The sequence below is a fragment of the Diabrotica virgifera genome, chromosome 10, assembly GCF_917563875.1.
Source record: "Diabrotica virgifera virgifera chromosome 10, PGI_DIABVI_V3a".
Lineage (NCBI taxonomy): Eukaryota > Metazoa > Arthropoda > Insecta > Coleoptera > Chrysomelidae > Diabrotica > Diabrotica virgifera.
In genome coordinates this window covers 99,882,981-99,896,865 of record NC_065452.1, presented here as the reverse complement: position 1 = coordinate 99,896,865, position 13,885 = coordinate 99,882,981, and the positions used below count along the sequence as shown (strand labels likewise).

At 36.2% G+C, this 13,885-nt stretch overlaps 1 protein-coding gene across 2 annotated transcripts in view; it reads right to left on the bottom strand.

The window, feature by feature from the left end:
* Positions 1 to 13,885, bottom strand: part of LOC114333930 (protein limb expression 1 homolog) — a 212,919-nt gene that overhangs the window by 13,649 nt on the left and 185,385 nt on the right. For both annotated transcript variants that reach the window (XR_007695672.1, XM_050641226.1), the window contains exon 4: positions 8,162 to 8,547. Coding sequence is in view for 1 of the 2 variants with exons in the window: in XM_050641226.1 (XP_050497183.1) it covers positions 8,162 to 8,547 (386 nt within the window). In the remaining variant the exon portion in view is untranslated. The remainder of the gene's footprint in view (positions 1 to 8,161; positions 8,548 to 13,885) is intronic.

Sequence of the window (13,885 nt, the reverse complement as noted above, 5' to 3'; positions counted from 1 at the left end):
ATGTCTACAAAAAAATTCCCGATTGAATAGAAGGGCATATGAAGAACTGAGAAAAGATGCAAAGAAACTATGTAAAAGGAAAAAGAGGGAAATGTTGAATAGAAAAATACAACAAAGAAGAGAGACTAGAAAATTTTACAAGGAAACCAAACAATACACGCAAGGATACATGACAAGAACAACAGTTTGCAAGGACAAAAATGGGGCAATTATCAGCGAGAAAGAGGAAATAATTAAAAGGTGGAAGGAGCATTTTCAAGACCCCCTTAACCCAGAAAAAGAACAAAACCAGGATGAAGAAATAATTCACCACACAGCAGAACAACTAGTTGAGCAACCAACATTGGAAGAAACGATAAACGTCATAAAACGTATCCATAAACTAATCGACCGCATATGGACACTAGAAGTTATCCCAGAAGATTGGAAAGTAGGAATCATAATTCCTATTTACAAAGAGGGAGACAAACGGCTCTGCAAAAAGTACAGGGGCATAACAGTTTTAAATGTCGTCTACAAAATATTATCAGGAATTATATACAGTCGCCTGGAATCGTTTTCGGAAGAAATGATTGGTGAATACCAATGAGGTTTCAGATCAAAGAGGTCAACTGTAGACCAAATACATATGTTAAGAACTATACATGAAAAATGTGTTGAATATAATATACCAATTTACAACTTGTATATCGATTTCAAACAGGCGTTTGATGGAGTAGATCGACAAAAGATGTTAAAGCAACTATCTATGTTAGGGATACCCAATAAGTTAGTTAAACTTATACGGATGACTATGAAGGGATCCAAAGCTTTGGTGAAAATAGATGAGGTTATGACAGACGCGTTTGATATTGAGAATGGAGTTAGACAAGGAGATGACTTATCAACAACACTTTTTAATCTAACTTTAGAAGCTGTTTTTAGAAAATTAGATATAAACGGCTGTATTAATAAAAGATCTATGCAAATATGCGCATATGCGGATGATGTTGCCATAATAAACCGCAACAAAAGGGTATTAAGCGAAAAAGCTATAGAGCTGAAACAGGAAGCTGCTACGTTTGGTCTATATATAAATGAAAGCAAAACAAAATATATGGAGTGCACACAGTCGAATCAACATGAGAATCTGAAGGTAGACAACCATACCTACGAATATGCCTCTACTTTTCCCTACCTAGGCTCAATAATAAATGACAACAACAACATCAGTCAAGAAATACAAGCACAGATTCTAAGCGGTAATAAGTGCTTTTATGCATACAAAGACTTAATGAACAGTAAATTACTGAACCGTGAGTCTAAGCTTAAAATCTGCAAAACAGTAATTAGGCCAGTCGTCACATATAGATGTGAAACGTGGACCCTCTCAACCAATGATGCAAATCAACTGCGAATATTTGAGCGCAAAATACTAAGGAAGATATTTGGACCAACCCAATGCAGCGATGGTACGTGGAGAATTAAAATGAACCATGAGCTGGATGAACTAATGCAGAGCGCAGATATTGTTAGATTTGTAAAGTCACAAAGACTAAACTGGCTCGGCCACCTAGAAAGAATGCCAGATAATCGAGCTGTGAAAGTAATCCAGAGATGGAAGCTCCAAGGAAATAGAACAGGAGGAAGGCCCCGTAAAAGATGGATAGACGACGCAGAGAGGGATCTTAAAGCCATTAACATCAGGCAGTGGCGAAGGAAAGTATCTGACAGGGCAGAATGGAAAAACATTGTTAAGCAGGCCAAGACTCACAAAGGGTTGTAGCGCCATTAGAAGAAGAAGAAGTAGATTTATAGAAGTATACATTATATTATTATTATTTGATAATATGTCATTATAAACAAATTTGCAACGTGATTTTCGTCAAAAAATTAATAATGAGTGGCTCCTGCTTGATTTTCTATACACTCATTTACTCTATGGGTAGGGTTACCATAATTTATTAAGGCCAAATCCGGGCAGGGGTAGTCCAAGGGGTTGTAGAAAATGTAAAATGTGAATTTGACTGTGTTGCTACCCCTACATTGTACCTACTAATATGCGAAATGCTTAGTTTGTACTGGGCTCAGGGATAGGATGTTATTCATCTGTTCTTTCGTACTTTTCAGAAGACATAATTTTTCTCAAAAGTGTCTTGTCATTTTTTATTTTGCCATGGAATTCGGAACATGACATTACAGAATTTGCTTTAATATTGAGAAGCTCCTTTACAACAGGCAGAGATTATCTTCCTCTTTCAGCCGTCCATATAAAATTCATCATCGAAAATATACGGAGTCGAAGTACCAGGCAGACAAAAGATGAATTCTCCTATTTTAAAAATATTCGTAAAAGAAACGTTGCGTTTAGAAAATGCTTCAAATTTTTCTTGCCATTTGTCATGAGTGTTTTGGGTTTCTTCTTTAGGTAGTAAAGTCCATTTAGGTTTCAGCTTTTTTAGAACTTGGAGAAGTGACGAGCGCTCATCAAATAATTCAGAAATTTCCCACCGTTGGGATAAGTGTTTTCCATTTTTTTTAGTAAAGAAAAAATCCGGACATTTCTCATATCCGGACGCCAATCCGGACATGTCTTTCAAATCCGGACTGTCCGGACGAAATCCGGACGTATGGTAACCCTATCTATGGGGCATTAATCGAATTTAAATGGTCTATATAATTTAGCGGAATACTCATCTAGATTGTCCTTTTGGCATGCCACAGGTCTTCTACGTTTGCTGGAGGACGTGGCAATTGATTTAGGTTTCGATCTACCATATCCCACATATTTTCGATGGGTGACAATTCAGTTGATCTTGATGGCCACTCCAAAGTCTATACCAGATTCTTGTATGAACTCCATGGTTTCATGGGCAATATGAGATTTTGCGTTATCCTGTTCAAATATTGCATTTAGGTATAATGGTATGTATGTAGGGATGTAAAACCAGTTGCATTACTTCACTAATATATCGTCGAGCTGTGAGAGTAACGTTAATAAGAACTAGAGGTGATCTTCTTCCTAACATATAGCTTCTTCTTCTTAAAGTTCCATCTCCTATCGGAGGTTGGATATTACAATGGCTATGGTCACTTTGTTGGCTGCTGTTCTGAACAGTTGTAATGAACTACAGTTAAACCATCCTCTAAGGTTCCTCAGTGAGGATATGCGTCTTCTTTCTATGCTTCTTCTTCCTTGGACCCTTCCTTGCATAATAATTCTCAGCAGCTCATATTTTTCTCCTCTGGTAATGTGACCCAAATATTCCAGTTTTCTTGTTTTTATACTGTTCATAATTTCTAAGTCCTTATTTAAACGTCGTTGCACTTCAACATTGGTAATCCTTTGAACCCACTGAATTTTCAATATTCTTCTGTAACACCCCATTTTGAACGAACGCTTTTATTTTTCCTATGTCTCTTCAATGTTCAAGCTTCCATTCCGTATAGTAATATAGAAAATATGTAGCATCTTAGAGCCCTCAATCTGAGAGGCAACTGAAGCTCTTTGTTTGTAAGCAGTGTCTTCATTTTTATAAATGCTTGCCTTGCAGTTTCAATTAGGACTTTAATTTATTTGCTTTGGTCATTTTTGGCATCAGCCCAGGTTTCCAGATATTTGTATGTCTTTACTTTTTCTATTTGGGTTTGCTCTATCATTAACCTTTCATTGCCATGTTGTGTTTTTGAGACAATCAGAAATTTAGTTTTTTTCTTGTTTATTTTTAGTCCATATCGAATACAATAATCGTTAATTCTATTTAAAAATTCTTGTAGAGATTCCGGGGTGTCTGCCATTATAACGGTGTCATCAGCCAATCTTATGTTATTTACTATTCTTCCGTTTATAGAGATTCCATCACTTAGCTCCGCTATCGCTTCCTGAAATATGGCTTCACTGTACACGTTAAACAGTAGCGACGACAGAACACAACCCTGTCTTACTCCTCTCTTTATATCAATATTCTTGGACTCTTGTTCTTCTATCTTTATATTGGCCTTTTGATTCCAATACAGTTTTATGATAATTCGTAAATCTCGTATGTCTATATCTCTGTTTTTCAATACATCTATTAGTTTTTCATGTCGGACCCTGTCGAACGCTTTTTCGATGAAACAGGAATAAATATCCAGGTTCATATCTAAGCATCTTTCAGAGAGGATATTAAACGCAAACAATGCCTCTCTTGTTCCAAGTCCTTTGCGTAACCCAAATTGGGTATCATCCATCCAACAACATATATCCATAATGCTTGGTTGTCTTGCAGTATGAAGTTCAACAGCGAAGTCTATATTTCTTCTCACCTCGAAAACTTCTTACCCTTTACGTCCATTAGAGCCCATCAAAGCGTGATATTTCTACTAGCATGAGATTAAAAACTCGACACGGAAAATATGAGGCACATCTGCATAAATTAGGAATAGTTAATTCATCAGTTTGCTTTTCTAATAATGTTTCGATTTGAAATTTGAATCATATTTTCTTTGAATACAAAATTAACGAGAGATATAATATAGACCAATTATATTACAATCGACGACAAACACAATTCGTATAGAGTATCTACTAAGTTGTCATGAAATGAAGATAATTAAATTACTGATTAACTATTTGAAAGAAACAAATATAGTCATTTAAATTAAACAGGTATAAATATAACAAAACTAATAGACTAAGGTAAAAACAAATACAAATCTGTGGCTAACGGACCTGCATCCAAGCCACCTTTTCACACACATACAAAGCCTTCTTCTTCTTAACGTGCCCTATCAAGTCCCCTTGACGTTGGCAATTAACATGGCGAAACTGTCTCTGTCTCGAGCTATTCTAAATAGGTGTTCTGCTTTCTTTATTCCTGTCCACTCCCGGATATTCTTCAACCAAGAGGCCTGCTTTCTACCAATTCCTCTGCGTCCTTCGATTTTACCCATCATAATAAGTTGAAGAATATTATACCGGTCTCCCCTTACCACCTGTCCAAAATAGGCCATCTTTCTATATTTGATGTTATCAAGCAGCTCGCGGGTAGCATTTGCTCTCTTAAGGACTGCCACATTTGTCAGCATAGCCGTCCATGGTATTTTCAGTATACGTCTGTGCAGCCACATTTCAAATGCCTCCAAACGGTTAATGGTGGATATTTTTAATGTCCATGCTTCGACACCATACAAGAGGACTGACCAAATGTAGCCCTTAATCATGCGCTTTCGAAGTTGAAGTTGCAAGGTATCATTACAGAAGAATGACCTCATTTTTAAAAATGTCGTGCGGGCCATCTCGATTCTACATTTTATCTCTTTATCTGGATCTAGTTGTTCAGTAATATGGCAACCAAGATATTTAAAACTGGGTACTCTTTGAATTATATGACCATCAACATATAACCGTGAATCTTGATGGGACAAACGGCTAAATACCATGTATTTTGTTTTTGAACAGTTTATATTTAGGCCAAACTCTCTTCCCACTCTGTCAATGGCATTTAAAAGGTGTTGTAATCCATTCATGTCATCACTTAAAATAACTGTGTCGTCTGCATATCTAATTGTATTTATCAGAATTCCATTAACTTTCACACCCCATTCCAAATTAAATATTCTATCTGAATATAAATTAAATAACAGTGGGGACAGTATACAACCCTGTCTGACACCTCTTTGTACATACAGAGCCATCCAAACAAAACCTAGATTCATCACTGAAGCAGACAAAATTTCATTGGTCATTCCAGTTTTGCCGAGCTCTGTACCATTCTTAGCGTCGAGCCTTATGCTGGTGTCAAAGATAATATATAAAAAACCTTTGATTAACTGTTTTTATTGAGACTACCCTTCCTCTAGCTGTAACCAAATCATCTCTTACTTCATGTACACTGCCCGTCTATTTCTGAGAGCAATGAATCTAATATGGCGCTAATCATGGCCTTGCAATATTCTAGGACATCCAGATCCTCTACGACGTCGATAAGTCTCATCATTGGACCATCTCAAAACTCTTAATACCGTTGATGGATTAGCTTCAACTCTTCGTGAAATTTCCTGTAAACCAAAACCAGCCTCTTTTATACCCACAATGCGTCCTTTTTCGAAGTCGCTTAAATGACGAAATTGCCAACGACCGCGAACTCTTGGCATTTTAAATATTTTGGGTAAATCAAAAACTATTTTGTGAAAAAAAAAAAAAAAGAAAAAAACTTTAGTTGCAGAAAAGATAGCGAGGTAAAAACTATAATAACATATAACGAGTAATACATATATATTTTTAGATAAGACTTACAAAGAAATACTTTTGATCCAAATAAATAACCGGATACAAAGTGTTGCATTTTTTGCCATCAATATATTTGCTTCAGTGACGAATATGCAGACCTTGGTGGCAGATGCATGTCAAGTTATGTGTAGAGTGAGAGCAGACAGGATTTCACAAAATTTGCCAAAAGAGAAGAAAAAACGATGGTTTACAAGGGACTGGATTCAACCGAGAAGTCATACTAATTTAATTAAAGATATCTCCAAGTAGCCTGAAGATTTTAAAAGTTTCCTTGGAATGTCGAAGCACCATTTTCAATATATTGAAGCCATGAATACTTATACGACGAAGCTCTCCTCAAAGAAAATTCCACTTATTGTCAGTATTTATTCCAAAGAATCGCGTAGAAGTTATCTCACAGATAGATCAATTTCTAGCCATATTTCCATTAAGAGAAAAGTTCATTATAAAATGCTCAGACGAAGCACAAATAAAATTATTATCAGGTATCTACCTCATAGAAAACATATCTTGTAAAATAGTTTTCAAAACCGCGACGACTCCAAGAAGTGAATTCATTATCCAGAAGACCAGCCCAACGTCCACAGCTATCCGCGAAATACTTCAGTACTCGACTTGCTTTTGTAAGGGAACACGAAAATTGGGATAGCGCAGACTGGAGTAATGCTTTGTACGCGCATGAGTCCAGATTTTGCTTGAGATCACCAGACGGTCGCGAAATAATGTGGACAAGAAAAGGGGAACGATTTGCCCAATGAAATATTGCCGACAGAATAACCTATGGAGGAGGCCCAGTTATGGTTTGGACTAGCGTAAGTTCTGATTAGCTTTCTGAGGCTTTCGATAAAGTACGCCACAAACAACTAATGGACGTCCTCAAAGCAAAACAAATACAATACAATGACCTTCGAATTATAACAAATCTATATTATAAACAGCAAGCACACATACGCATTAACGAACACACATCAGAAGAGTTCGAAATCAAAAGAGGAGTGCTACAGGGGTGTGTATTGTCACCACTACTATTCAATGCATACTCTGAAGAAATTATGAAAAGAGCTCTTGAGGGAGAAACAGCAGGACTAAAGGTAAATGGAACACCAATTAACAACATTAGATATGCGGACGATACTATCATAATAGCAGACAACCTTAAAGACCTCCAAAAGCTAATGAACAAGATAGTTGAGTATGGAGAAGAATATGGATTACCAATAAACATCAAGAAAACTAAATTCATGAGGATATCAAAAACCCAAAATAATGATGAAAGCCTGACAATTAAAGGTAAAACTTTAGAACAAGTAGAAAACTATAACTATCTTGGCACAATAATTAATCACACAAACGATTGCTCCAAAGAAATCAAAGTTCGAATAGAGAAAGCAAGAACAAACTTCAATAAAATGAGAAAGGTACTTTGTGCAAGAGAACTGAAATTAGACTTGAGAGTTAGCTTTACGGGATAGAAGCATGGACTCTTAACGCATCGACTACTAAAAAGTTGGAAGCATTTGAACTGTGGGTGTATACAAGAATACTGAAGATATCATGGACCGAGCATACAACAAACAACGAAGTCATGAGAAGAGTCAACAAAAGACTGGAAACATTGGAAACCATCAAGACACGAAAGCTGCAGTACCTGGGGCATGTTATGCGTAATGAGAGATACAACATACTTCAGTTAATTATACAGGGGAAAATCCAGGGCAAGAGAAGTGTGGGAAGGAGACGAATTTCGTGGTTGCGTAACTTGAGGGAATGGTACGGATGCACATCAACCGAACTGTTTAGAGCAGCAGTTCTGATGCCCGTTCTTACTTAGTTCTTGTGGATGACAGGTATATGATAACCGTTTTAGATGAGCATGTGGTACCTTTTACCTATTTATAATACTGAACTTACCTGACTATGCGCCAAGATCAGAATGTCTTTCTTTTCTTTGGGAAACCTAAGTTCTCGTCCAGCTAATCTAGCAGATTCAAGCTCTCTCTCTGCTTGATTCAGTTCCTTTCTAATCGATCCTGCACTCTCTTGTTCCCTAGCTATCCAGTCTAGTGCCATCTGTGATCTCATATCATCATCTAATGCTCTATTTGAATAATGGGCAACAACTTCTTGTCTACTACACTGCCTCTCCCGCATGGCTTTTAAGCTCCCATTCCAATGTAATAACTGAAAAACTGTCATTAATTCTTGAAATTCTAGCATCGTTCGGCCTTTGTTAGATTCCAACATAAACCTAAAGGCTCCGATACCTGTGTTTGGGTTATCGGCTTCTTCACTTTCACCTGTAACAGATTAAAAGATATTTAGAATATGAAAATATTTTAAAAACTTTTTACATTTTACAAAAAAATATACACTTTAGGCGGCACACATAGTGGAAACGGTTTCCGCTTACGGGCAAACCGCGCGGTTCTAGCGCGCGGGTATGGTAACACAGTGAAGACGGGTAAAAGCGAGAGAGATCGTTCAAATTTGTCAGTCGCGTCTACTACTTGTAGCAAAATGTCGTCTTCCGATGACCATATAATTGCTTTAGATTCTGTTTTGACTAAACTGAAAAGAAAGAGAGTTGGTGTACATCCTATTAATCGAGAAAGATTAATTTATGGAGAATATCATCATCTAGTTCAAAAATTAAAAGAAGATAATGAACGATTCTTCCAGTATATGAGAATGACTCAAGAGACTTTTAATTATATTTTGGAGAAAGTGGAGTATCGTTTAACTAAAAACTGGTGTAATTTACATAAATACATATTCATTGTAAAATCACTGAACTCGCGCGACAAAAAGAGGGAATAAACTAAATTCTCATTCGAGTAAACATTAAAACCGCGCGGAAAAAACTAAATTCTCATTCTAGTAAAAGCGGTCAGGCGGGTTAAAGCGGTTGGCCCGCGCGAACCTGCTTTGACTATGTTCGTGTACATTTAAAGACGTGCATCCATTTTGAAAACGTTTAAAAGCGGGTCCGCGCGGTTTAACCGTAAGCGGAAACCGCCTCCACTGTGTTCGCCGACTAAGCATCAAAATTAACGCACCACCTTAAAAATGGGACATTTTTTATGTCTCGTATTTCCTAAACGTGTTGTCCGATTTGAGTGTTTTTTTAGTATATTATAGCTTTATTCTTCAACAATATCGGTGTAATAATATTATTGCTACAGAAGTTAGTGTCATTGTATACCGGGTGTAACAATGATAGTGTGTTTTTTCCTCAAAGTTTGGAACACGAACACCCTGTGGAATATTCTATAATTTATAAAATATTGAAATTAAAACTCAACTGTTTGAGGCTTTCTTAACATTTTGCTTTTTGACTCATGCGCTTATGTGGGATAATAAAAAAGTTAGGTACTTTAACAACTAGCAATGTTATTCATCAATACAGAGTGTTTCTAAATAAGTGCGACAAACTTTAAGGGGTAATTCTCCATGAAAAAATAGTGACCGTTTGCTTTATAAACATATGCCCACAAATGCTTCGTTTTCGAGATAAGGGATGTTGAATTTTTTCTTACAAACTGACGATTTATTTATTGCTCTAAAACCTGTTGAGATATGCAAATGAAATTTGGCAGGTTTTAAGAGGTAGTAATTGCGCATTTGTTAACATACAATTAAGAATTTTTTATTCACTATTGGCGTGCATACGGGATGTATCTAAAATGTTTATACCCGTATGCACGCCAATAGTAAATATAAAATTCTTAATTGTATGTCAAAATATAAGCAATCACTTCCTCTTAAAACCTACCAAATTTCATTTGAATGTCTGAACCAGTTTTAGAGCAATAAATATATCGTCAGTTTGTAAGAAAAAATTCAACATCTGGTATCTCGCAAACAAAGCATTTGCGGATATATGTTCATAAAGCAAACGGTCATTACTTTTTCATGCAGAATTACCCCTTAATGTTTGTCGCACTTATTTAGAAACACCCTGTATTGATAACATTGCTAGTTGTTAAAGTACCTAACTTTTTTATTATTGAACATAAGCGAATTAGTCAAAAAGCAAAATGTTAAGAAAGCCTAAGGCTACAGTTGAGTTTTAATTTCGATATTTTATATACGCTAGAATATTCCACAGGGTGTTCCAAACTTTGAGGAAAAAACACACTATCATTGTTACACCCGGTATACAATTTCACTTGTTTAGCAATAATATTATTACATCGATATTCTTGAAGAATAAAGCTATAATATACTAAAACAATCACTCAAATCGGACAACAGGTTTAGGTAATAAGAGACATCAAAATTGTCCCATTTTTAAGGTGGTGCGTTAATTTTGATGCTTAGTGTAGTTTAAGGCAGCTTATGTTTTATTTCGGTTCAGAGATGACCCACCATCCCCATACGTCGGTTTCGGTCTCTCCAGTCGTCTTCAGTGGGGCTATATGAACACTTCTGAATTGAAACGAGACCAAGCTGTCTATTTAAGCAGTATCGCGTATCGTACGCTGTAGCGACATCTATTAAAGAAATGAGAAGTGCCAGATGTAAGCAATAAATCTGAAAATTCTCGTGGAATTTCTGGTAACATCCTTAATCTCTGCTTTTTACAATTTATAAGGTAAGGAGACGACGAATAAAGGACACGAACGGGACTCAACAATATGCAGTCACATTCCGTAGGAAAAATTCCAACGAACATTGATTCTGTGTACTCAAAATATGAGAAAAACGAATAATTAAAGACAGCTTATGTTTCATTTAGGTTCAGGGATGATCCAACATCTCCATAGGTCCATTTCGGTCTCTCCAGACCTCTTCTATGCTATGAAACATACGCTGTCTTTAATTGAAGGGCTTGGTGCAAAAACCAGCTAAAGACCATTTTTTCCAAAAATGAGATTTTCGCTGATTTTGACTCAAAAAAATACTCCGCATCGTTTGCTGCATGAGTTGTCCACGTACGGCTCTTTCATACTTTACGATTTTGGCCGTCACGACAAACGGTCATACGACCGTTTGTCGTGCTCATCGGACTTTCACACTTTACGACAGTCTTCATCTTATTGTCGTAGAGAGCACAAGGCGTAGAATGAATCGGGCAAAACTTTTGGCTTTATGGTTAATTTATCGCCGTAAAAAAGACAGAGACGTAATCGCCAACATTGGGTGCATCCAATCAATGGAAGAAGAGAGGGAAGAAGTAGGTTTATATAATACACTTTTTGGAGATTTAAGAAATGACCAAAATAAATTTTTTAATTATTTCCGTCAGTGACAAAGAGTTTCCTCGCCCTTCTTATATATTGGTAGTATTTAATTGCTTTCCCAATCTTTTGGGATCCTTTTCTCCTTCCATGCATATTTTTCCTTTGCATATTGTCCATAGCCAGTCTTTCCCTTTCTCTCTTAAGTATTTGATCATTTCTGGTGCAATTTCATCCTCCCCTGGAGCTTTACCTACCTTTAATTTTCGTATCGCCTCTACCAGTTCTTCTCTTGAAATCTCTCTTAGGTGTTCCCCCATATCATTTATTTCTCTCAGCCTTTCTTGCGGTGTACTTCTAAATGTTTCTTCATACAAGTTATCAAAATACAAAACACTAAATTACATAAATTTTGTTTTTATTCGCCCTGATCATCTTTGGTAATCCCAACTTACATATTAAGTTAAATGCTTGCTTTAAGGATTGTTGTCCCAGTTCAGTAGCAATATGTTGTATAAAAAAATATACAGTGCTAGTCAAAAGTCTGTACCCCCCTCGTATCTTTTAAACGGCTATACCCATAATACTGAAATTTGGAGGGAGGAAATAAACGGACGTAAGCTTCTTAACTAGTCATGACAGGTGAAGTAATAGTGACAGATGACGTTACAGAGCCACTGTGACCGATAATTTTAAATGGGACTTTATGGCAAGTGATACCTCGTTTGAAAGGTATTAAAATACCTATTCAGTCATACTAATTGTTTTGGGTTTAAGTTGATTTTGATTTTGGTGAATAAATTAAATTAATATAATATTGTAGTTTCGCATTTAATTAATAAAAATTCAAATGTCCGCCTATGGCTTTTTTGTCAAATAAGTTGACGTTTTTCAATTCTCTAGTAGTTTTTACGTCAACGTCAACCTTTTTGACAAGTAATCATAGGCGGAATTTTGAATTTTTATTAATTAAATGCGAAACTACAATTTTATATTTATTTCATTTATTCATCAAAATTAGCTTAAACTCAAACAAAATTAGTATGACTGAATAGGTATTTTCAATACCTTTCAAACGAGGTATCACTTGCTGTAAGATCCCATTTAAAATTATCTGTCACAGTGGCGCTGTTAAGTCATCTGTCACTATTATGTCACCTGTCATGATTAGTTAAATAGTTTACCTCCGTTTATTTCCTCCCTCCAAATTTCACTATTATAGGTATAACCGTTCAGAAGATACAAGGGGGGTACGGACTTTTGACTAGCACTGTATACCTATTTTGTTAATAAATACAATTCAATTAGTGAACAATAATTATTGTTATAGGGCTCAATTTTCATCTTTCAATATTTAAAAGATCCGTTTAAAAAACTGATTTTAGATTATTTAATATACCGATTATATTAATATCTACATATTTGAATAACCATTAATAAAACATGAATTTATATCTACGTTTATGTCACTGGACACTAAACTGTGCTATAAAAGAATCTTTAAAATATTAACAAGAAATTTTAGATATTCCGTATGAAACATTTATTATTTAATTTTTATAATAGGGTACATTGATAATAATGCCTTTTATAGTAGGGTACATTCCTCGGCACTTTGAAAAAGTCATAAAAATTTGTTAATGCTGAAATTTTTGTCCTCACAATAAGATAATACCAATCAGATGCTTACATTGCTTACCTATGTATTGTATCTATGTAGGTAAAAATTCCCCATCTATATTGTCTGCCATTATGTAGGTACGTGCCACTGGATTCACTGGTTTTACACGACTAACTGTCGTTAAGTATGGAAGCACTGATTTATGCCCGTGGTTCACTGATAGCACGGCACGACACAATCGTCATCCATTGCAGTGACATTGGACGACAGCCGAAGAGCAACGGCACGGCAGTTAGTCGTGGTCATCCTGTGTGAAAGGCTCCGTACATTGCTGTAATGGACTAATGGAATGTACGACAAACTGTCGTTACGACCGAAGTCGTAAAGTATGAAATAGGCCGTATATTGAATAGTTGGTTACCTACCTTAGGCCTATTTCATACTTTACGACTTCGGTCGTTACGACAAACGGTCGTAACGACAGTTTGTCGTACATTCCATTAGTCCAATACAGCAATATACGGAGCCTTTCACACAGGACGACCACGACTAACTGTCGTGCCATTGCTCTTCGGCTGTCGTCCAATGTCACTGCAATGGACGACGGTCGTGTCGTGCCGTGCTATCAGTGAACCACGGGCATAAATTAATGCTTCCATACTTAACGACAGTTATGTAGCACCAGAGAACCCAGTGGCACCTACATAATGGTAAACAATATAGATGAAGAATTTTTACCTACATAGCTACAATACATAGGTAAGCATCTGGTTGTTATTATTTTATTGTGAGGACAAAAATTTCAATAGACTTTGTGAGGACTTTGTCAAAGTG